Source organism: Dreissena polymorpha, chromosome 2, assembly GCF_020536995.1.
Source record: "Dreissena polymorpha isolate Duluth1 chromosome 2, UMN_Dpol_1.0, whole genome shotgun sequence".
Taxonomy (NCBI): domain Eukaryota; kingdom Metazoa; phylum Mollusca; class Bivalvia; order Myida; family Dreissenidae; genus Dreissena; species Dreissena polymorpha.
The window spans coordinates 37,948,927-37,975,125 of NC_068356.1; the positions used below are offsets into that span (position 1 = coordinate 37,948,927).

Genomic DNA, 26,199 nt, shown 5'->3' on the forward strand with positions numbered 1-26,199 from the left:
TAGCTTATAAAATGTCATTTTTAAGTACCTTATCAGCATTAATCAACTTGACAAAAAACAGATTGCACATTTTGTAACATAAATGCTCCTATACCCAGTGATTTTTTTCCTTCTTTATAAAGTACCGGTAAACGGCACTTTCCCAATTACGAAAAAACTACAAATTTCCCAATTCTGGCAAAAAATTCCCAATTTAAGGTAAAAAATAAAAAATACAATTTTTATTTTTTTATTTTTTTTGATTTTTTGTTAGTTTCCCTGTGCAGCTCTATGGTTTGAACCTAGGTAAATATAATATTGACAGCTTGAAAACACTGAGAATCAATTTTAAAGTATTTAGGAGCATAAAATCAAATACACCAATTTCCCAATTTGAGGGTTTCACGACTCGATTTTTCCTAATTTTCATGTTTTCACGACTCAATTTTCCCAATTGGACCGGTACTGGTACTTTTCCCAATTGGACAAAAAAAAATCGCTGTATACCAATATGTTCTCCTCATTTTTATCAGATACATTTTTCAAATATTATAAACATCTTTATGATGTAAGATTGTTGACACTTTTGACAAGATTCTTATATAAATGTATTTCATAAAAACGCTTCATGCCCATTCTTAACCAACCAAACTATATCACTATGTCTAATATTTCTTCATAAATTCTCCTTTTGAAGAACCAATGACTGATCTCCTAAACAAGAGGGTCATGATGGCCCTGAATCGCTAACCTGACTAACCAAATACAATTTCAACACAGATTTCATCAAGATAAACATTCTGACCAAATTTCATAAAGATTGGATGAAAACTGTGACCTCTATTGTCTACACAAGGTTTTTCTATTATTTTACCTAGTGACCTAGTTTTTGACCCCAAGTGACCCAAATACAATCCCAACCCAGATTTCATCAAGATACACATTCTGACCAAATTTCAAAAAGATTGGATGAAAACTGTGACCTCTATTGTCTACACAAGGTTTTTCTATTATTTGACCTAGTGACCTAGTTTTTGACCCCAAGTGACCCAAATACAATCCCAACCCAGATTTCATCAAGATACACATTCTGATCAAATTTTTATAAAGATTGGATGAAAACTGTGACCTCTATTGTCTACACAACGTTTTTCTATTATTTGACCTAGTGACCTTGTTTTTGACCCCATATGACCCAAATACAATCCCAACCCAGATTTCATCAAGAAACACATTCTGACCAAATTTCATAAAGATTGGATAAAAACTGTGACCTCTATTGTCTATACAACGTTTTTCTATTATTTGACCTAGTGACCTAATTTTCAACCTAGTGACCTAGTTTTTGACCCCAGATGACCCAAGTACAATCCCATCCCAGATTTCATCAAGATAAACATTCTGACCAAATTTCATAAAGATTGGATGAAAACTGTGACCTCTGTTGTCTACACAAGGTTTTTCTATTATTTGACCTAGTTTTTGACCTAGTAACCTAGTTTTTGACCCCAGATGACCCAAATACAATCCCAACCAAGATTCCATCAAGATAAACATTCTGACCAAATGTCATAAAGATTGGATGAAAACTGTGACCTCTACTGTCTACACAAGGTTTTTCTATTATTTGACCTAGTTTTTGACCTAGTGACCTAGTTTTTGACCCCAGATGACCCAAATACCTGATATCATCAAGATAAACATTCTGACTAAATTTCATAAAGATTGGATGAAAACTGTGACTTATACTGTCTACACAAGGCTTTTTTATTATTTGACCTAGTTTTTGACCTAGTGACCTAGTTTTTGACCCCAGATCACCCAAATACAATCCCAACCCAGATTTCATCAAAATAAACATTCTGACCAAATTTCATAAAGATTGGATGAAAACTGTGACCTCTTCTGTCTACACAAACAAATTGTTGACGGACGCACGCACGCACACACGCACGCACACACAACAGACGCCGGACATCACACGGTCACATAAGCTCACCATGTCACTTCGTGACAGGTGAGCTATAAAGTTACACTGGCTTCCAGTAAATGCCAGGGTAATGTTTAAAGTCTTAGTTGTTGTATTTCGTGAAATAAATGGTACAGCTCCAATTCCAGTACAGTTCAAATTAAAGTCACACAAAAACACAAAGTTATACATTCCTAGACAACAAACAAAAAAATGCTCATAGATCTCTTGCTGTTGTTGGTCCAAAATGGAGGAACAATCTATCTGAGTATCTTAAGGATTGTCAATCAGAGGCCAGTTTTAGATCAAGGCTAAAAACACATCTGTGGAATGTAAATCAGAGGCCAGTTTTAGATCAAGGCTGAAAACACATCTGTGGATTGTAAATCAGAGGCCAGTTTTAGATCAAGGCTGAAAACACATCTGTGGATTGTAAATCAGAGACCAGTTTTAGATCAAGGCTGAAAACACATCTGTATGGAAAATTTTACAAATAATGAGTGTACTTGTCAGATTAATACGAAGTCTGCATTTTTAATCACCAAAAATTCTGATTGTTTTAAAGTTCTTAAACAGAAATGTATATTGATGATAAGTTTTTGTCTTAATGCCTTATAGGTAATTGTGAAGTGCAAAAAATATGTTAAAAAAAATTTTGCTTTATAAATGTATTTGTATTTGTATTGTATAATACAAATAATACAAATAAAAATTCACATAATAATGTGTTCAGGGTCTTTATATATAGATATGGAGTACCGTAATTACTCTATGTTTTCGGACACTTAAAAATAATTATTTTTTTTCGTGTCCGAAAACTTAGATACGAAAAATATTCACAAAGTATAGGTGTCCGAAAACTTAGAATCGAAAATTTAAGTGTCCGAAAATAGCGTCAATTGTATCAACGACTACTAGCACGCGCTTGTAAAATACCATGCCGTATAGTAAAAATTACTGCTATATATGTTTACACTGCATTTTAAATAATTTTAAATGCTTAATTTATTTGACAGAAAGTTACTACAAGGTGTACTTTGACCAACGAGTTCAAAGATGAGCATGTGATGTACCGATACTCGCTAGTATAAACCTGTAATTAACGCAATACAAAAAGCAAACTTTGAATTCTTTGTTTGTTCATTTCCGATATTTGTTGTCTAACACCTTCCACTGTTCGTTAAACTTGCAATAGGGTGCATCGAACTTTGAAGGGTTTAGTATTTGTCACAGTTATTTCACTGAGAAGGGGTAGTACCATTGCGGTAGATAATTGAACTGTTATTTGGCACTTCCCCTGGTAATTGTCATAACGCTTATGCTATCGGGCGAAATCATTGTTTAATACCGGTTTACAAGGTTATTTACCAAACAACGCAAATGAATGGTCCGTTTTCCTCAGGCATGCACCTGCAATGTTTTATGATGTTAATCTGGTTGTAAAACCCCATGATCGCAGTGTCATTCGATATCGAAAACTGGACCAAAATTTAAAAGCGCAGTAAAATATACTGTCCGAAACCTTAGAGACATTAATTATGGACGAAAACTCGTGTGTCCGAAAATTAAGAGTCACGAAAAATAATTATTTTTGCTAAAAAAAAGGTGTCCGAAAACTTAGAGTGTCCGAAAACGTAGAGTTATTACGGTAGTTGTTCCCAAACCAGAATTGTGTAATAACAAAAAGGGAAAATAATTGTGCTAAATTGCAGGTCTGAGTTATGGAACTTAAGCAACTTGCGTGAATTTCAAATAAAACTGTAGTAAGAACAGTGATATTGAGATATTGCACACTTACTTTAAGTATTTGCAATATAGTCGAGCTTAATACAATATGTTTCTTTTTTCATTTATTTATATATAATCCTACCCCAATGCATATCGCACAAATCTGAATGGAATGTGTAAAAAGAGGCATGAGGAGAATTATTATTAGTATGCACCGCACTTTTTTAGACTGAATTTGGGTGAAATATTATCTTCAAAGATTGCAATTCAGTTAAAACAATTCTGTCAGGCCATTTATTATACACAATCTGTATTTACAAATTGAACAAGGCAATACCATTTTAAGCAAGCAAACAAAGAAGCATATCAACATTTGATTGTGTCTTTAAAACCTCCACTAAAAGTTCATTCAATTAATATATCCTTGTTCCTTATGGTTTTAACAATTGCTATAGATTCAGCCGCCTTATTTTGGAGTCAAATTTCTGATGAAGAATTTATTAGACTGTATTAAAAATTTCTATCACATACATTTTGTTTTATTGAAAACAAGAGATGTGTTTGTCAAAAACACCATGTCCCCTACTGTGCCGCTTTGAAGCCATATATTTGACCTTTGACCTTGAAGGATGACCTTGACCTTTCACCACTCAAAATGTGCAGCTCTATGAGATACACATGCATGCCAACTATCAAGTTGCTATATTCAATATTGCAAAAGAGTATATTAAATGAGCGATTTTACCCATATATTTGACCTTTGACCTTGAAGGATGACCTTGACCTTTCTCCACTCAAAATGTGCAGCTCCATGAGAAACACATGCATGCAAAATATGAAGTTGCTATCTTCAATATTGCAAAAGTTATGGCAAATGTTAAAGTTTGCACAAACAAACAAAGCAACAAACAATATGTCCCACACTTCAATTTAAGATTTTGTTTAGAACTCATACATATTGATACAAATTGAGCATTAACTTATTCACACATGCTACATAAGTTTAAAATACCTCACTATAATCAGTAAGTTTGTGTGTGCTAGATGAGTTAAATCATTAATTCAAACTTTTAAAAAGTGAAGTGATTCTTTGCATACTATTACAGATCAAGTTGCAAACAAGTGTATTCATAGTCACCATCCACTAGGTGGGGCCATACAATTGAAACTACCCTTCATTTTGTGCGTGTGTATTTTGTGTGAAAAAAAACATGTGAGTAAACAAACAGCAAGCAAAGATTAAATTGCACATGTTAAAGCACCTGCAGTCATTCGGAGGGTTTTCACTTTTCACCCCAAAAAACGAAAGCAGAGACATTAATGGGTGGGGAAAAATTTACAATTGAAACATCATCATTAACAGCATAAAAAATAGGAAATTTAATCTGTGTTACATGAGTGCTTTAAGGTTATTTATAATGCATTCATAATCTCTTTATGGGCATATAATTATTTTCTTCCTCATTCTGTCTGGTTAAGGGACTTGATATTGGGAAGACTTTAAAATCTGATATCACACATGTATAATGCAATAAACCATATCAGCCTCAGGGAGGACACTTTTCGCTATTAAGATATTTTTTGTTTCACGAAAATCTCTTTTTAGCAAAAATCCTGTTAAAGCTGAAAGCGTCATCCCTGATTTGCCTGTGCAGATTGCATTGCTAATCTGGGACGACCCTTTACGCACATGCATTAAACCCTCTTTTCGCAAACACTTTACGCCCATGCATTAAACCCCCTTTCATAGACACTACACACATGCATTAAACCCCCTTTTCTCAGACACTTTTAAGCACATGCATTAAACCACCTTTCACAGACACTTTACGCACATGCATTAAACCCCCTTTCACAGACACTTTTAAGCACATGCATTAAACCCCCTTTCACAGACCATTTTAAGCACATGCATTAAACCCCCTTTCACAGACACTTTTAAGCACATGCATTAAACCCCCTTTCACAGACACTTTTAAGCACATGCATTAAACCCCCTTTCACAGACACTTTTAAGCACATGCATTAAACCCCCTTTCACAGACACTTTTAAGCACATGCATTAAACCCCCTTTCACAGACACTTTTAAGCACATGCATTAAACCCCCTTCCACAGACGCTTTTAAGCACATGCATTAAACCCCCTTTCACAGACGCTTTTAAGCACATGCATTAAACCCTCTTTCACAGACACTTTTAAGCACATGCATTAAACCCCCTTTCACAGACACTTTTAAGCACATGCATTAAACCCCCTTCCACAGACACTTTTAAGCACATGCATTAAACCCCCTTTCACAGACACTTTTAAGCACATGCATTAAACCCCCTTTCACAGACACTATTTTAGCACATGCATTAAACCCCCTTTCACAGAACGAGGCTCATATCCAAATTATTTCCAGTCTTGCAGCAAACATGCTTTGCTGCGTAAAACATAAGGATGCTTTCAGTGAGCAACATAACTATCCCTTTAGAACTAAAGATGAAGGCTTTACTTTTATTTAAATATGTAATTAAAATACAAAAAATAATGGTTTATCTTTTCACTGAATGGTGTTTCACATCTCATATGATTTGCAAGCATTTTGCATTTTTAAATAAAATACAAAAGATATATACATAAATTTACTACTTAACCAGACATACCCAAAAGTATTTAAAATCCACAGGACATTCTGTTCTGTGGACTTTAAAAACTTGCAGGACCGAACTGGGATTCATAGGTACAAAACATCACATCACTGTTTCAAATTTATTGAGCTAATGGTAATTGGAAAAAAGAAATAGAAATTTAAAACACAACACTGAACAATCAACACTATCAAATCACAACACACTCACAGTATTTATAAACAAAAACTATTGAGACCTAAAATGAGTTAAAAACAATGAAAGTTTCCCAATTGAAAGTTTATTAAAGATTGCCAGATTGAGTAATAACTTAAATGTCTTGATATAAATTCTAGACATAAAATTGTAATAACAATCAACATGAGATGGAATATAACTACAGCATTGATGACTTGCATACTTGAGGTATCTATTTATCACAATCTGGAATAAAAATAAATTAATGTTTGCTCTGAATGTGACATTTATTGAATTAAACTCAAATCATCATCCTCACATTAATGTTCAGCAATAAGAATTTTTCCAAATTTTGATATTTTTACAGCATGAATTTTTCAATTTAACTTGTGTTTTTTTATTGAAAATGGTCACAAAAGGCCTGACTTTATAGTAACACCACAGTAATGCGCCTTGTTTGAATAACAAGTCTTTTAACCTTAACTGACAGGACAATAAGGGATCATAACACATTTGCGGCGTGGCACCAATTTTGACTATTATGTGTGACAAGCAGTGCACCATCATATACAACAAAATTTCTTAAAAGAAGAAGACAATCATCTACATGAAATAGTCTTTTTACCACACACTTTCATGAAATAGCCTTTTTTTACTTCAAAATTTCATCCTGATGATTCATGGTTTTACTGAATTGTTATATCTTCATTATTATTCAGTTTCCTATGTATTTACAAATAACAAAGGCTATCCAGTTGAACATAAAATATGTAATGACAATCATCACTTATCAATGTTGCAAGAACAGCAAATGTGTGGTTATCTTTGTATCTAATACTGCACCATTGAAAACAATGAGCTGAAAGTAGCACACATACTTGAACATACTGCTCCAACTTACATTCATTGAATTTACAACTGTGAAATCCTTGTCTCTAACTAAGCAGCCTTTATGACAATGTCAAGATTCGAAATATTACCCAAAAGTACATGTATCATAAATTATGCAAGAAGACTCATGGGTTTTTCGAACCATTTTGGGAAAAGGAGTCTGGTCAAATTGGAATTTTTTAAAATCAATAAAACGTCAAATTTTGGATTTTTAAAAATAAAACAAGAGTGCCAAACTGTCACAAGATACGCCCGTTTGAAGGTTTTGGACACCATGCTAAATGCTTGAAATGCACTAACTGACCTAGTGACCTAATTTTTGACCTGGCATGACCCATATTTTTGAACTTGACCTTGATATAATTTAGACCCAACTTCTGACCAGATTTGGTGAAGATCGGATGAAAACTTCTTCAATTAGAGAGCGGACACCATGCTAAATCCTTGAAATGCACTTAGTGACCCTGTGACCTAGTTTTTGACCCGGCATGACCCAAATTCTAACTTGATCAAGATATTGTCTAGATACGACTTCTGACCAATTTTGGTGAAGATCCGATGAAAACTATTTGAATTAGAGAGCGGACACTGCTGTGGACGCCGCCCGCCCACCAAGGGTGAAACTATAATACGTCCCGTTTTTTCAAAACGGGCGTATAAAAATGACCAAATGGACCAAAATTGGATTCTGTTTTATCAACAAATTTTTACACACCAGGCCTTTTCCTGGCCATTTTGGGAAAAATTGCAAATCACGCGTGAAGTTATAATTATATACTTTGTTAGATGTTTGATGTTGATGAAATAAAATTAAGACATTATAATCATTACATATTTCTTTCTAAAAAATATATAAAAAATTGGGGTTATTTTTTTACAATTTCAGTTTGGGATCGGGTCCGTTTGATTTGGGATTGGGTTCCATTACTGCTTTTTTTAAATAGCAGAAAACCTTCTAAGACTGAACTAGTATCACCTTATTAAACAAGAGGGCCTGAAAGGGCCAAAGTCGCTCACCTGAGATTCAAAGAAACTGACCTGTTCTGTGCAGCCCAAGATGTCATTAGAATAAAATGTTCTTACCAACTTTCATGACTAGTGAACACCCTGGCAGCCACGTCTTTCAACAGACCAGAACTATTTTCATACACATCCAAGATATCATTTAAACAAATATACTGACAAAGTTTCATGAAGATTCATAAGTCCATATAAGGAAAAAAGCCCCGCCCACTGGTGGCCATGTTTTTCAAGCAACTGGAACCATTTCAAACTTGTCCAAGATATCATTGGGACAAATCTTCTGACAAATTTTCATGATGATCGTATAATAAATATGGCTTCTAGAGTGTTAACAGGATTTTACTATAGCCATATAAGGAAAAATGCCACGCCCCCTTGGCGGAAATGTTTTTCCACCAACCAGAACCATTTTCGAACTCATCCACGATATCATTGTGACCAATCTTCTGACCAAGTTTCATGATGATCGGACAATAAATGTGGCCTCTAGAGTGTTAATAAGGTTTTACTAAAGCAATATATAGCCATATTTGGAAAAATGCCCCGCCCCCTGTGGCCATGTTTTTAAAGACACTGAAACCATTTTGGAACTCATCCAAGATATCATAGGGACAAATCTTCTGACCAAGTTTCATAAAGATAGGAAAATAAATGTGGCCTCTAGAGTGTTAATAAGGTTTTACTATAGCCATATAAGGAAAAATGCCCCGCCCCCTGGTGGCCATGTTTTTCAACCAACCGGCATCATTTTTGAACTCTTCTAAGATATTATTGGGATAAATCTTCTGACCAAGTTTCATGAAGATCGGACAATAAATGTGGCCTCTAGAGTGTTAACAAGATTTTACTATAGCCATTATATAGCCATATAAGGAAAAATGCCCCACCCCTTGGCAGCCATGTTTTTCAAGCAAACGTAACCATTTTCAAACTCATCCAAGATATCATTGAGACCAATCTTCTGACCAAATTTCATGAAGATTGGACAATAAATGTGGCCTCTAGAGTGTTAACAAGGTTTTATTAAAGCCATATATAGCCATATAAGGAAAAATGCCCCGCCCCCTGGTGGCCATGTTTTTTAAGCAACCGAAACTATTTACGAAATCATCCAAGATATCATTGGGACAAATCTTCTTACCAAGTTTCATGAAGATCGGAAAATAAATGTGGCCTCTAGAGTGTTAACAAGGTTTTACTATAGCCATATTAGGAAAAATGCCCCGCCCCCTGGCGGCCATGTTTTTTAACCAACCAGCATCTTTTTTTGAACTCTTCCAAGATATTATTGTGATGAATCTTCTGACCAAGTTTCATGAAGATAGGACAATAATGTGGCCTCTAGAGTGTTAACAAGATTTTACTAAAGCCATATATAGCAATTAAGGAAAAATGCCCCGCCCCTTGACAGCCATGTTTTTCAAGCAAACGTAACCATTTTCGAACTCATCCAAGATATCATTGAGACCAATCTTCTGACCAAATTTCATGAAGATTGGACAATAAATGTGGCCTCTAGAGTGTTAACAAGATTTTAACAAGATAGTTAACTATCAGAAAGTATGCATGAACAGGTTATCTTTTTTTAACAGACTGTTCATATGTTTTCACTATATACATATAGAGAAAACTGCCCCACCCCCTGGCGGCCATGTTTTTCGACCCATCATGACCATTTTCGAACTCGTCCGAGATATCTATAAAATCGCTGTTTAGAATTTTTGTTTATGATGATAAAAAATGTGACTTCTAGAATGTTCACAAGCTTTTTTTACAATATCAATATAAGGAAAATAACCCCCCCTGGTGGCCATGCGTTTTTACCGATCCGAACCATTTTCAAACTCAACCGTCATATCCAGAAAACACATGTTCTGACCAAATTTCATGAAGATTGGACCAAAAATGTGACTTCTAGAATGTTCACATGTTTTCACTATATACATATAGAGAAAACTGCCCCGCCCCCTGGCAGCCATGTTTTTTCACCGATGTGGACCATTTTCGAACTGATTCGAGATATCAATGAAACCAATGTTTTGACCAAGTTTCATGATGATTGGGCAAAAATTGCGACCTCTAGAGCAGGCTTCCTGAAAAATCCCAAAAAGTGCCTGTCGACCGGACAGGCTGATGGAAAAGTTTGCCTGTCCAGACAAAAATTCACCTGACCAAACAGAGTGAGTTTATAACTGAAGAATTAAGTAAAGTTTAACTCATATTGATTGCAATGTGCAGCCTGTGTATAAGTACACTCGATAAAGTAAAACAAAACGTTTGCCTGTTCTAGTGATTAGAGTGTATGATGGGCAACAGCTTTAAATTATAGTCAGACTCAAAACAAAATAACATAACATGACTACGCATTGATTAGTAGATTGCACCGTATTGGATCGTTTCAACATACGTCACAATAGATCTTGATTGTGACTCGTCATAATGCAGCCAACTTCTGTCAGACTTCCACTTACTTTGAAAAGTTCTTTTTACTTGTTTTGTTTCATATTCTTTCGATTTTTTTTTTCCTCATCGCTTAGCTTTCTTTTCTGGCCTTGTCTAGCGCCATTGAAACTTTAGCAACGACATTTTTTCATGAGTAGTTTTTGTTACAACGTTTGTGATTGGATAGGTGGTAATAGGTCAGACCAATAAAATTGATGTTTTTGAAAAACAAAAACAAAGGGAGAGCACTCTTTTAAACTAGTGATGCATTAGTGTTCTTAATGACAAAAAGGCTCAAAATTCACAAAAAGAGGGATTCTAATGGGGTGTTTTCATTCTTTTGGCAAGTATAAGACTTTTCGGCATTTAGTCATAATTTTTTTGGGCTGTCACAAAGACTGGCAATATTAGAAATTTCGCCGGACTGTAAAGAATTTTGCCGGACAAGACCAGCGGTCCGGCCTTTTCAGGAAGCCTGTCTAGAGTGTTCACAAGGTTTCTCTATAGCCATATAAGGAATACTGCCCCGCCCCCTGGCGGCCATGTTTTTCAACGGACCGGAACCAATTTTGAACTCAACCAACATATCATTTAGACAAACATTTTGACAAAGTTACATGAAGATTGGGCATCAAATGTGACTTCTACAGTGTTCACAAGGATTTTCTTTGTTTTGAGCCAGTGACCTAGTTTTTGACCCAGCATGACCCAGTTTCGAACTCAGTCGAGGTATGAATGGGACAAATGTTTTGACTAAGTTTCATGAAGATCGGACAATAAATGTGGCCTCTAGTGTTCACAAGGCAAAATGTTGACGCTGCACGACGGACGACTGAGCACGTTGTGCTCAGGTGAGCTAAAAATTGAACATAAATTAACCTATTTACCTTTTAAATGCACATGTGTGCAAGACATGTGCCCTTAATAACTATAATAAATGCACAAAAAATTAACTTAATAAAAATATTCTGAAACTGCCCTATTAAATGGCAAGATGCTAGTATAAACCACGGAAACATGACTCCTACGAAGATGTGTTGCTGTGTTTTAACATTCCTTACATATTTTGTTGTGAAAAACATGTACATGTAGTAGTGATAAAATAATTTAAATGATGAAATATCATAATTTGTAACATTAAATAACATTACAATTGAGTCTTAAACAACAAGGTTTTATTATTTCATTAATTCATGTATTAAGATGTACTGTAAAATATTTGCACAATATTATTAGGAGTATATAACTGCTTCTAAGACACTATAAACTGGTGCACAATGCTGTAGTTTTATTAATGATAGGAATACATGTACATGCCATTGTAATGTTAACCAACCTAGTTTGGCAAAAGATCTGTTTTGGATAAGGAAGTATATGCAATTGGAATCCATGTGAGATAGGGCTATTGATACAATAAACAGCAGTTATTACTCATAAATTATTACTAAAATTATTATAATAAGATTGAGAGTCACACTATTTCAATTGTATGCTGTACTTCAATTAAAAATAATAATCTCAAAAAGTTTAAACAACAAGGAAGTTAAACAAATTGTGGGTTTGTTTATTCAACCTTAATATAAATCTTAATTTTAACAAAAAAGTGATTATTATATTTACTTTAAATAGGTCTTTATTTGTTCATTGTTCTATTTGAACAGTCTGCAACAGTATTATATTAATATCACAACAGTCAGTATAATATCTACCAACACTTTTACTGAAAAATCTGAGAATATGTAAGCAAACATGTACTAGGTGCACATGCTAGAAACCTTAAACTTACAACAGTCGAAATTGACTTGAATCAGAAATAGGAGGAGAATGGCCTTCTTATGACCCATCCCCGACACAGGTTATGTGGGCAACTTGACATTCAAACACAGGATCAACAGATTTGCGCTCTACAAAAAAAATCTAACCTGGTTGAGTCTGATTGAAAATTGCTTTGTTATGAAAATCTCAGCAATTCAGAAAATATAGACAATAAATTAAGACTTTATTATAGTTAGTTTTGGTGTTTTTATCCATTTACTTGGATTGTTATGTTAGAGTCATCGCTTTACCGTACTTGACATGAACAAAAAACTACCAGCATTATTAAGATATACCGTAATTATTCATTTTTTTACACTCTCAATAGTCGGACGACCCTGTTTTAGCCAAAATATTTTTGTGTGTGACTCATACTCATGGGTTTTTGTCCATAATAAATAACCAAAATAGAAAATCTTTCAAAAAAAAAGGAAATAGCTGGAAATTGCAGATAAAATTCATAATTCTTCCCCCTTTAGTCTAAAACCTTAATTAGTAGTGCTGGGGGAACATTACGGGTCCAAACATAATGAAGCCTCTGGCTAGGAAGGACCTCATAAACTTCTAAATACACACACAGTAATCTATATTATAAAACATGGTATTTCAGAAGATGGTGATATTATTCGTTAAAACAATTCAGGCTATACATGCTGCTTTCCTGTATACGATCGTCAATGAAATATTTTATACTCTTCATTTCTGAAAACCTTTTTTGTATCTAAATTTAGGAAGTTTATGTTGTTAATCGCTCTTTTGAAAATTTACAAGTAAGATATACCCCTTTGAAGAGTGTTGTTTCACACGTAATGTAGCAGAAAATAACCACATATGCACCTGTGAGGATTGCAAAGTCAGTATACATTACATTACACTGAGATGGGACTACCTACTTGCTGAATGATATTCCCCAGATTCAACTGATCACCATTACAAAACTCCCGTATTGAAATTGTACACCTGGTTATTAAGATCTGTGATTTACCAGGGTGAGATGTGTTAAACTGATACCATTAAAGATATTACATTTATTCGTGTTACATAGAATTGTATGCTAAATGAAATGTGTTCTGTAACAGGTCTCATTTAAAGTGCTCTGAACATATCATATGTTTAGAGAGTTTAAGCCTAAAAAACTTCTGTCTAAACAATTAATGGATAACATACTTGTATTATTGTGTCATTTAACACGTGCAAACAAAAATTCCCAGCACAGGGGTGAGTGAACAAGTATTGCAAGGGATTCTCCCATATACACTAGAGATCCACTGTATTACAATCTGTTATTTAGTGATGCCCAATATACCGGTATTGCATGTAGGTTGTTGACCCTTTTTTTTCACACTTTAAATTTCTGCATTATCCAACAATTATCAATAAATCTAGTTTGGTCCAGATTGTTTGCCTTCACTGTACATAATATTTGTTTAGTTTAACAAACAATAACCCCACTTGTCCAACATCCAAGGTTATTTCACGTGTCATTTTTGACTATTCCCTTTGGAATTTGCTTTGAACTGACATGATGACAGCTGTCAATCACATTCTTTTAGTAAATTGTATCAGCCAATCAGCGCTAAGGCAGGCAAATACATGCCAACCCACATGAAGGTGTATGCAATAACTGTAAATGTCACAGATTAGTACTGTCCTAACGTACTGTCCTAACTCAATGACCATTGGCTGTAGGTACAGCATAACCAACTTGTTTTCAATTCAGAAAAAAAGTTTCCACTTTTGTAAAAATGCACTACCAAGTTTTTTACCAAAAGTAAAGTTCTCGTGGTACTCTGTGCTACGAAGCTTTTATTCAGCAATAAAAAACTTAACAATGTAGCATTATAGTTGACTATACATGTAAATGTAGCATAACAGTTGAATATACCTGTCAATGAAGCATTATATAATGGTTGACGATATAAGTCAATGTAGCATTTAAGATGACTATACCCATCAATGTAATAACATATTTGACTAAAGGCCATTATATAGAGTATATTTGCTGGATTCGGTGCATTATCGATTTTAATTCACGAGTGATCATAGAAAATAATATTTTCACGAGTGGCGCAGCCACAAGTGAAAATATATATTTTATATGATCACGAGTGAATTAAAATCGATAATCCACCGAACCCAACAAATTTTCTTTTTATTTAATGATTTTTTTCATAATTTATATGCATTGTTAAAGAGTTTAACTAAAGAATTTCGCTGGGAAAATGACTTCATTTCGTCAAAAAAAATGACGTCATTTAACATAAACAGTGAAAATTATCGATAATTTTCACTGATAATTTTCATTGTTTGAAACAGTGAAATTATCAGTTTTAATTCACTGATATTTCTCTATAAACCACCGGAAAGCATAAAATAAAGTTGACCATACCTGTCAATGTAGCATTAAAGTTGAAGTCATTATGCTGAATCTTCTTATGCAGAATGCAGCTTTCTCTGAGACGTTGCTCTAGGACCTCGGCTGCCTTTCTACGAGTCACATGTTGGATACACAAGTTAGGGAACCTACAAGGAAATGAGAGATGTTTAGTAATTGTTTTAATGGTTGAATTAACATGAGTGCATAACAATTGATGTTGTCTGTAATAAATAGTCATTAACATTTAAGATAAAATTTTACGCTAGATGAGTAAATATAGGTATTAACTAATTAAAATTCATGTTAGATTTAAGAATCATTCATGTAACTGTATTACAGTGTTACCTATTATGATTTTTATATTAATATTATATATATTATTTAAAAAATATTATTTATTCAACAAAACAGAACAATTTCAACAAACATGCTTACCCTGTATAAGTTGCACAAAAATATTAGCATTTGATTTCAATTTCATTTTAAAATGTTCCAGTATTATTTATAGCTATGCATACGGAATTTGTGTTGTCCCAGGCTTGGTCTCAATTGTGCACAGGCCATTGGAGCAGTTTTTACCGACAAGTTTGTGAGCATGAGGCTTGGTGCTGTCCTCTGCCACAAGACTTACTTGAACTCGTGCTAGGCCACGATAATTCTTGATCTACAAAACATGTTGCAATCAAAAATGTTCTGTGAATTTCGTCATGGAAACAAAGATATCTTCAATGTTTATCATTGTCTTAACACTGTACCAGAGCACAAACAACTGGAATATGACCAGAAGCTCCATCACAGTATATTTTATACAATTAATGTTTTAATAAACAACAATTCCATGTGAAGTAAGGATACCAGATTAGATTTTCATGCACAGATGTCTATAACGAACTCGTCTCCACTGTTTGCAATTGTATCTTTATGCATCCTAATGAATGATGCTTATAAGGAGAGCTTACCCTGATTGTGGGTACTGTTTTTTTGAAGCGTTCACTTGATGCCCCTTGCAAACCCCCGTGTGAAGGACCCTCACATTCATATCGAAATCGAAAACCTCGCTGTTGTGGCTGCTCAACTATTTCCAGACGAGGCTGACCATTTTCTTTAATTAAAGACAACATTTGCAGTAAAGAAAAACTGGAACATGTTCTCAAACATGCATATGCTTAGACAGCAACAGTTTTTCAGCTCTATCAAAAAAGTGAAGCACATAAGCTGTTTATATTGGTGTGTTAGAAAACAATGATTCTTCCCTATTTGTTTCACTTTGAATCACATTTAAAGATGCGTTTTTCAAACAATGAATGAATATACTGCATTTAAAACTTTTTTAGAAATTCTAATGTTTTTTTTACACATGTTATGTCAAACTTTCTGAAATTCCATGTTCAAATGGACAAGTGCAAACATTCTACCAGTTAGAGATTGAGCATTTCCTATTTATCAATAAAACCGACAAAGCAAAAGCATATTTACTCCGTTGAATTTTCAGTTATTATGATTTAATAAATTTGCAAATATGTGTTTCAATATTTTACTTGCCGTTATTGAAATAATTTGCAAAATCATCAACAAATATAGTAAGTTTATTATATGAATTATTTGGGACACACAGGAACCAGTATAATTGAATTCATTGATCCACTATAAGCAATTAGCATGATAATTATTGTAATTATGTTCGCCAAAATCAGGGCTGACCATTTAAAATGTAATCACTTCATTAAATCTGAGAAGTTATTTAAATTCAAAGAATACAAACCTATATCAGTTGTTTTTTTCATTTTCCATAAAAATATGTATTAACAATACATCAGATCAATTTATATGGTAATATCCATTGATCTATGGTTCTGACTCTTCTACCAGTAATCATGCAAATGACTTACAGAGTTGTGAAAAATAAATGTTTATCAAACATAACATGTTATCAAAACCATTATGATATGGCACCATAAATTAAAAAAGTTTATTGTCTAAAATAAAAAGTCTCAATTGTGTTCAATATATTTAATTACGAAGACAACCAAAACATTTCTCCAATTGCCATTTAATTTCATGGTCCTCAACTGTGAAGTCCCGGTAACTCACCTTCATCGCTGAATTGTTCTGTGTCCATATGACCATTATACTCCGGACTTCCATCCATGGTGGTAAGGTCCACAGAGTCGGTAGAGCTCCGACTGTTGCTACCATTGCTGTTATCCATTATTGTTTGGATTTTAAGCACTGACAGAGTTAAAATAGTTTAAGGAATTAATTTCCAGTGTAATTAAAAACAACAGACATTGAAGACAATAGTGTTAAAGACCAATACAAATATTTATAGATCTTAGTAAAGAAAAATAATATTGAAATTTAACTTAACATCCTTGATGGTTTTCAAAATAATACTTCCAGCGCAATATATTTAACTCACTAAGATTGAATACGGGGAATTACCTCTACTCCCCGCTTACACACTGATATGTCAATATGTCTATTTTTAGTAACAAAATAATGTGCAGACTATAGTCACCGTGACAATCTGTATTCAATACACACATATACAATTATTGTCAACGGACGAAAAAGGATCGTCATTTAATACATCTACTAGAGCAACATTTGAGGGTGCCAAAATGTCCTCCAAACAACTCAATCTGAAAATTTTAATCTGTCAACAAAATGTTGGGAAATCCCCAGAAACCCAACTATTTTTCAGATTAGGGAGATAACTCTTACATAAAAGGTCACACTGCAGTAAAGTTATCATGAAGCGGTATTTAAAAAAAAGTTGCACACATTGTCAAATACCTTTTAAATGTTCTCGATCTTGTGTGTTTGTTTGCCTTGTCCTCTACATTTCTTTTGTGTCTCACTGTTTGGCACTATATTCAATGTCATAAAAAATACCGCATACTGTAACAACGTTATTTAGGACTTCCTTTTTAAAGCTTTGAAAAAAAATCATCTGATAATGAATTGTGTGGTTATGGGACACGCCCCTTATGGACATGAAGATAAATACTTTCGTGATGATTTATCCTGAGATCAGTCATCCGTTCACGCTAAACGAGTAAAGAATTGTGTTTTTTGCTACATCTCACATAAAATTGCAGAACATATGCCAAATAACCTATTTTTATCAATTCAAATGTTGATAAATATGTTTATGAATATTTATCACCTTAGCAAATATACCTTTTTAGCTAAAAGCGAAATGCAAATGCTGATAATTATGTTTATGAATATTTATCTATCTGGAAATGCACGACACACGCAATTAACGGTTTATAATAATATTCAGACGGCCATGTGATGCAGGGACCTATATGCCCCTGTGTGATGTTAAAAGTATATGTAGAATTTTTTTGTACTTTTGTGTCGGTTCCTGGCAATTATAGAATATCTTGTTGTAATATATCGTAACAAATTGTGGCAAATGTATCGAATCTACAATTTGTATATTGAGTTGTCATATTACTTTGAATTAAGAAGTTACCATACTTAACATGAAGGTTAAGTTAATTTTTGTAAAAGTGTTACATTATATTTCTAATGTATATGTAAAATATTATAAAATATATCCATGTTAAATATGGCATGCAACAAAAGTACTCCTTGATAAACACATTGTTCGCATAACTTTTTAGTGTGCTTTAGCCTTTTTTGCAATTAATACAAACGCTTTATTCTTCGGAGACGTGCGGTCGCCGAATTTGTGTCTTTTGACGCTCACCTTCAGCTGTTTCGGCTGAATTTGTCCACAATGGCATCGGCTATTGCAAGAGCATTTTGCCAACCCATCAAGGTTGACGATCATGAATTTTTCCAATCACCTTTATTTCATCAAGATATATATAAATCATTACAAGTTCAACGAGTTTTCGAAATGTCACTTCAGATAATGGGTGGAGAAGGTGTCAACTGATATTTTTAAAAGTTAATACAAATGTAATGCCCTGTACGTACATAACTAAGTAATTTAATATATTGAGTGAATTGTTATCGTTAATGCTGCCAAATAATTAATTTTGAATATAAAGTAAAAAGTGAATTCATCATTCAATAAACAGATGATGGAAACTCAGTAACATTGCAACCTCATGTCACTAAAAAATCCAATGGTATCTAGTTACATTGTCACCTGGTTACTTCTACATCCTTAAAAAAAAGTGCCACTAAGACATTCAGGTTTGACATGTTTTGCATTCACAGTCATCTGCACTGGTATTATTATAGTATCCTCCAAGGCCCGAACATCGTCGGTGTCAGAACAACGTCCTTCTTAGTTGCAATAATTCAACTCTAAGGTTTATAGCCCAATGGGTTGCTTCGAGTTGCAATGCGCTCTCTCTTGTCCATGGGTGCAAAATGTTATCAACAATGCAAGGGTTAATGAACACTGAAACTGCAAGAACTTATTAAAGTTCACCTATCTAAACCACAAACTTATCTAAATGGTACCTTTAAAGCAAGAAATAATTGATTTTATTGACTTAGGTTTAGTTAAGTACGCTGTATCCGCCATATTGGAAAATTGTCCCCATATTGGTTAGGTTGCAGTACACCAATATTTTGCACGTCGGGTTATGTGCTCCAGCCTATTAAGTCGATAACAATGTGGTATTCGATACAGAATCAGTGATTTTTTTTGCTCAAATTTACAGCCGAATTTCGGCTGCTTCCCAATCGCAAAAATACACGTTTTTTCCCAAAATTCTGACCAAAATTTACCAAAAAAAAGCCCAACTTCAAAAAAAAAAAAAAAAAAAACAATTTTTTTTTTTTTTTTTTAAGAAAGAAGTCTCATATAACTTAATTATGATTTCTTAAATCTAGGTCTCAACTTTATTTTTTAAACATCTTACAAAATATATAACTTGAATTTAGTCATTTTTGTCCATAATTCATTCCCAAACTTGCCACTTTTATTGATTAAAAAAAACAACAATTTGACCAGACTACTTTTCTAGAAAACTCCCTGAACATGCACTTAAAAACAATATCACTTCTGTTACTTATAATCCTATTATTAATGCTTCATTTTTCCCAATTTCATGGTTTATCGCGCTATTTTTCCCAATTTCACGGTTTATCGCGCTAATTTTCCCAATTCAAAAGGCACAGGCTGTAACAAATTAAAGCAAAAAAAATCACTGAGAATACACTGTTTCAAATTTAAACATAAACATGTCAGCAAGAAAAGTGTGTTGAGACATAGTCGTGTTTTTTTAGGGTGCATGCAAAGGATAACATCCGTAGGTTGCCATTCAGGTAAATTTAACATGTTTATGAAGTTTTTTCATTATTTTCCTCAATTTTTCTCGAACGCGTCTTTTAAGTGAAGCGCACGGATTCGCTGCGCTGAACTGCACCCATGTTTATGAAGTGGTGCATATGGACTGCCAGAGCCGCCATAGCAAAAATTATCAAAGGCTCAGGGAGTCCGTTAATATGGACTGCGTCCTTCTAACCACATTTGGTGAAGATTTCGCGATTTAATTAAGTGATTTTGTGCAGAGACATCAAACACACTACGGTTTGTTGACATGTGGTGAAACACAAATGCAAAAACGAAAAAATGCGTAAAAACAGGTAATACATGTATTAAGCCCATTAAAAACTCAGTAAGTACCTTTTTTGGTACATAGTTCAAGCAATATGGTAGTTTCTTGTTGAGTCGTGGGTTCTTTAGAGTCGTGGTCATAGAGATCACGTGAAATTACGTGATAGAACGTTCCCACATTATGCAGTTTTATGCAGAAAAAAGTTTTGACCTGGTCACCATCGTTTTACCGATCAAAAATGTGATAAAACAGGTCTATACACTGAGAGACTTTAAAAACACTCCAGTTGTAAAAGTAACGAAATAGTAAAGTATACATTCTTCAATTTGTATGATATTTGGCAATAATAAGCAAAGGTATGTTACAAGCAACTTCCGAAATTTTTATTGAAAAATTATAACAATTAAAGAAAATAACACAAATCTAGGGGTAACAACCTTAACATTGAAATTCGCAATTTTACAAAAATCAATAACTTGTGTAACTTCCATTAGAAGCAATGCAGGCAGTGCATCTACGTCTCCTCGACAACACAATGTTTGTAATTTGTTGTTGGGGAATGTTATTCCACTCGCGTATTAAGGCTTGACGTAACTGGTTGAGATTTCTAGTGGCTGGACGATGGGCTCTAAAGCGTCTTCCTAACTCGTCCCAGACATGCTCCATGTGAGACATGTCAGACGATAGCGATGGCCAGTTTAACGCAGCAATTCCATTCGTGGCAAGGAAAGCTCTTGTAAGTCGAGCCGAGTGTGCAGGTGCATTGTCTTGTTGGAATAATCCTCCTCTGAGATTACGCTGCATAAATGGAGCAACAACAGGATTGTTAAATATTGTACAAGCATCATAAAATGATAAAATATGGTGCATAACTTACCCAAGGATACCAATTGTTTGTCTGGGTGGCAGACCGGGAGCGGTAACATCTGTGAACGCGTCGAAGGTTGGCGTCCTGTCTAGGATTTGTTATCTTGGGCTGACCCGGGCGTGGACGCTCTTTAATACTTCCAGTGACGTTGTATCTTTCCCAAAGGCGATTAACCGTGGGTCTCGCGCAATTAAACTGACGCGCGATGTCGGTTACGCCACTTCCGGCTCTCAGCATACCAACAGCCTCTGAATGCTCATGTTATAGTAAGCGTGGCATGCTAGCGAACACCTTTTAAAACTATATTTTGTGTTTTTCTTGTGTGCTATACGATTACATACACATACAACAGGTTTAGATTTTATTTCGTGGATATAATCGTGAAGCACGTGCAAAAAAACAAGTAAATAGCTTATGTGTAGCCAGCTTTTTACGACATTCAATTTCCTTGCGGATTTTAGCGGGTATAAATTGTTTTACTTGTAAATAACATATATTTTAAAATTTTAAAAATCTAACTTATTTTTTAATCGTGAAAAAATGTTTTTATTAAGTGGAGCGTTTTTAAAGTCCCTCAGTGTATTGTAATTCATCAGAGCTCTTATTAAATATTTCCTCTTTTATAAATTGTTCATATAGTGTTCCTAAGTAACACAAAATCGTTTATTTTTGATTATTTTCCATACTAAATCGTCTGTTGACATTTTTTCACAGGAAGTTGATCTTATCTGCAATGCAAGTTTTAAGGCTTTTTATAGATATGCAAATCTTAAAATTGGAATAGCCAAACAGAATACACGGCTCAACAAGAAAACATGTTCAAGACTGCAGTTTGACACTGTCAAGACAATCGATTATTTATTATTATTACTGACGATAAACATTTGAAAAAAAAAGCAACAAATATAAAGATCAAAGGTTAATAATTATGTTTATAATGATTCATAGTCATAAATTTATAAAATATTTCTGATGTAATCACTTCATAAAAATTACCCACGACTCAACCAACATATAGCATAGTATCATGCTTTAAAATCAAATGTTTACATTTTTTAACCCACATTCGTGTCGACTGGTTTTGTAAGTCACATGATCAAGTTGATGCAAAAGCTCATGACTAATTTGGGGCCCCACACGGGGTATTTGTATTGTGTGCATTGCCTTTGACAGCAACACAGTTAATTAAAATCCAGTTTAAGCGCTAAGACAGCATCAATTCATTTCATCTTAGAATCTTATTTGAATTCCTTTTGATACGCCCGTTTTAAAAAAACGGGACGTATTATAGTGTCACCTTGGTTGGCGTCCATAGCAGTGTCCGCTCTCTAATTCAAATAGTTTTCATCCGATCTTCACCAAACTTGGTCAGAAGTTTTATCTAGACAATATCTTGGTCAAGTTTGAATATGGGTTATGCCGGGTCAAAAACTAGGTCACAGGGTCACTTAGTGCATTTCAAGCATTTAGCATGGTGTCTGCTCTCTAATTGAAGTAGGTTTTATCTGATCTTCACCAAACTTGGTCAGAAGTTGTATCTGGACAATATCTAGGTCAAGTTCGAATATGGGTCATGCCAGATTAAAAACTAGGTCATGGGGTCACTTAGTCCATTTCAAGCATTTAGCATGGTGTCATCTCTGTAATAGAAGTAGATTTAGTCCAATAATCACCTTGCTTGGTCAGAAGTTGTATCTAGACAATATCTAGGTCAAGTTCAAATATGGGTCATGCAGAGTCAAAACTAGGTCACAGGGTCACTTAGTGCATTTCAAGCATTAAGCATGGTGTCTGCTCTCTAACTGAAGTAGTCTCGTCCAATCTTCACCAAATGTGGTCAGAAGTTGTGTCTAGACAATATCTAGGTCAAGTTCAAATATGGGTCATGCTGGGTCAAAAACTAGATCACGAGGTCACTTAGTTCATTTCAAGCATTTAGCATGGTGTCTGCTCTCTAATTGAAGTAGTCTTCATCTGATCTTTACCAAATTTGATCAGAAGTTGTGTCTAGATGATATGTAGGTCAAATTCAAATATGGGTCATGGTAAAGTTAACAAGTTGTCAAAAACCTTTAAACGGGCGTATCTTGTGACAGTTTTGCACTCTTGTTTATTTTTATGCCCCCCTTCGAAGAAGAGGGGGTATATTGCTTTGCACATGTCGGTCGGTCTGTCGGTCCACCAGGTGGTTTCCGGATGATAACTCAAGAACGCTTGGGCCTAGGATCATGAAACTTCATTGGTAGATTGATCATGACTCGCAGATGACCCCTATTGATTTTGAGGTCACTAGGTCAAAGGTCAAGGTCACGGTGACCTGGAATAGTAAAATGGTTTCCGGATGATAACTCAAGAACGCATACGCCTAGGATCATGAAACTTCATGGGTAGATTGATCATGACTCGCAGATGAGCCCTATTGATTTTGAGGTCACTAGGTCAAAGGTCAAGGTCACGGTGACCCGAAATAGTTTAATGGTTTCCGGATGATAACTCGAGAACGCTTACGCCTAGGATCCTGAAACTTCATAGGTACATTGATTATGACTCGCAGATGACCCATATTGATTTTCAGGTCACTAGGTCAAAGGTCAAGGTCACGGTGACCCAAAAACAGTAAAATTGTTTCCGGATGATAACTCAAGAACGCTTTTGCCTAGGATCATGACACTTCATAGGTACATTGATCATGACTCGCAGATGACCCCTATTGATTTTCAGGTCACTAGGTCAAAGGTCAAGGTCACAGTGACAAAAAACGTATTCACACAATGGCTGCCACTACAACGGACAGCCCATATGGGGGGCATGCATGTTTTACTAACAGCCCTTGTTAATAATAATGCCCTTCAAGGAAATTCCATTCCAAATACAAGTATTATTTGCCAGAGGTTGAGGTAGAGTAAACAACGATCGATCCGTCGGGCTGCCCAAGAATATGGCACCCATACAACTGTAAGGAAGAATATATCATTGACCCATATGTTTGGGTTTTTTGTTACGTGTTTTTAATGTTAGGTTTAAAGTCAAATTTTTTTGACATTTGAAACCAATAAATACTTAACATTTTATAGGTTGGCTTGAAATACTTGTGGTAAGCTCCTTTGAAATTTGATAGGCCTGTTCAACGTGTTCAAGTCATGTGACGATGTTTGGACTTTGCAAATGGCGGACATTTTGATTTATATAAGTGTGTGTGGAGACAGATTAAGGACATGTGTGCATGAATTTCGATGAAATAAACTTGGGATATACATTCTAAGAAGGGATTTTCACCCAGTTAAGTGTAGTTTTGTACAAATTGTCTTTATTTATACAAGATATTACTTGACCTAATTCTTAGGGTGATGATGTTAGGGCCCGGGAGGATATCACATATTTAATTGATGTTCAATCAGTTTACAAAGTTAATGCACAAACCCCGTTTGCCACTTAAAGTAAGTGTTTACAAATGAAGACTTTTAAACGGATGTTTACTCAGTTGGCCAGATCAAAGTTTCATAGTAATTAATTATGCCCCCCCTTCGAAGAAGAGGGAAGATATTGCTTTGCACATGTCGGTCTGTCGGTCGGTCTGTTGGTCGGTCCGTTCACCAGGTGGTTTCCGGATGATAACTCAAGAACCCTTGGGGCTAGGATCATGAAACTTCATAGGTACATTGATCATGACTTGCAGATGACCCCTATTGATTTTGAAGTCACTAGGTAAAAGGTCAAGGTCACGGTGACCCAAAATAGTAAAATGGTTTCCGGATGATAACTCAAGAACGCATACGCCTAGGATCATGAAACTTCATGGGTAGATTGATCATGACTTGCAGATGACCCCTATTGATTTTGAGGTCACTAGGTCAAAGGTCAAGGTCACAGTGACCCGATATAGTAAAATGGTTTCCAGATGATAACTCAAGAACGCATACGCCTAGGATCATGAAACTTCATGGGTAGATTTATCATGACTTGCAGATGACCCCTATTGATTTTGAGGTCACTAGGTCAAAGGTCAAGGTCACGGTGACCCGAAATAGTAAAATGGTTTTCGGATGATAACTCAAGAACGCATACGCCTAGGATCATGAAACTTCATATGTAAATTGATCATGACTCGCAGATGACCCCTATTGGTTTTGAGGTCACAAGGTCAAGGTCAAGGTGACCCGAAATAGTAAATGATTTTCGGATGATAACTCAAGAACGCTTTTGCCTAGGATCATGACACTTCATAGGTACATTGATCATGACTCACAGATGACCCCTATTGATTTTCAGGTCACTAGGTCAAAGGTCAAGGTAACAGTGACAAAAATTGTATTCACACAATGGCTGCCACTACAACGGACAGCCCATATGGGGGGCATGCATGTTTTACAAACAGCCCTTGTTTACAAAGACTTTAAAAGATCAAAACTCTGGCAGGCATTGGGATGACAATGCAATGTATGTTTAAATATATTAATTTAACAATACATGCATTAAATTTATTAAAAACTTCGGCACTTAAAAAAGAATAAGTGCTGAAGCATCTGACTAGAAGTACCGAAATAACTTATTTCAAATGCCAAAATAACTTCTTAGTGCCGAGGTGACTATAGTCCAAACTGTCCAGGTGCCAAAGTAACTAGGATGCAATCCAACCAGTATCTGATACTTTGTACCACATATAAATGCATATATGCATATGTACATGTTCACTCTTATAACGAAGTTTTAATAACCGCATTGTTTGTTATTAATTGATAATAT

At 34.8% G+C, this 26,199-nt stretch overlaps 2 protein-coding genes across 4 annotated transcripts in view; one reads left to right on the forward strand and one right to left on the reverse strand.

The window, feature by feature from the left end:
* Positions 1-17,741, reverse strand: part of LOC127866655 (nuclear factor NF-kappa-B p105 subunit-like) — a 75,392-nt gene extending 57,651 nt beyond the window's left edge. The window contains exons 1-5 of one of the 3 annotated variants that reach the window (XM_052407369.1): positions 17,479-17,741; positions 17,128-17,265; positions 15,996-16,138; positions 15,555-15,700; positions 15,049-15,182 (exon numbers count right to left, since the gene is read on the reverse strand). In XM_052407369.1, the coding sequence (XP_052263329.1) occupies positions 15,049-15,182; positions 15,555-15,700; positions 15,996-16,138; positions 17,128-17,245 (541 nt within the window). In that variant the 5' untranslated portion in view covers positions 17,246-17,265; positions 17,479-17,741. Of the gene's footprint in view, positions 1-15,048; positions 15,183-15,554; positions 15,701-15,995; positions 16,139-17,127 lie in introns of all 3 variants that reach the window. The other 2 variants (XM_052407367.1, XM_052407368.1) reach the window with 2 other exon arrangements.
* A 957-nt stretch (positions 17,742-18,698) lies between these two features.
* LOC127866656 (cytochrome b-c1 complex subunit 2, mitochondrial-like) overlaps positions 18,699-26,199 on the forward strand; it is a 31,227-nt gene continuing 23,726 nt past the window's right edge. Inside the window, exon 1 of the mRNA XM_052407370.1 lies at positions 18,699-18,829. Coding sequence (XP_052263330.1) covers positions 18,788-18,829 — 42 coding nt within the window. The 5' untranslated portion in view covers positions 18,699-18,787. The remainder of the gene's footprint in view (positions 18,830-26,199) is intronic.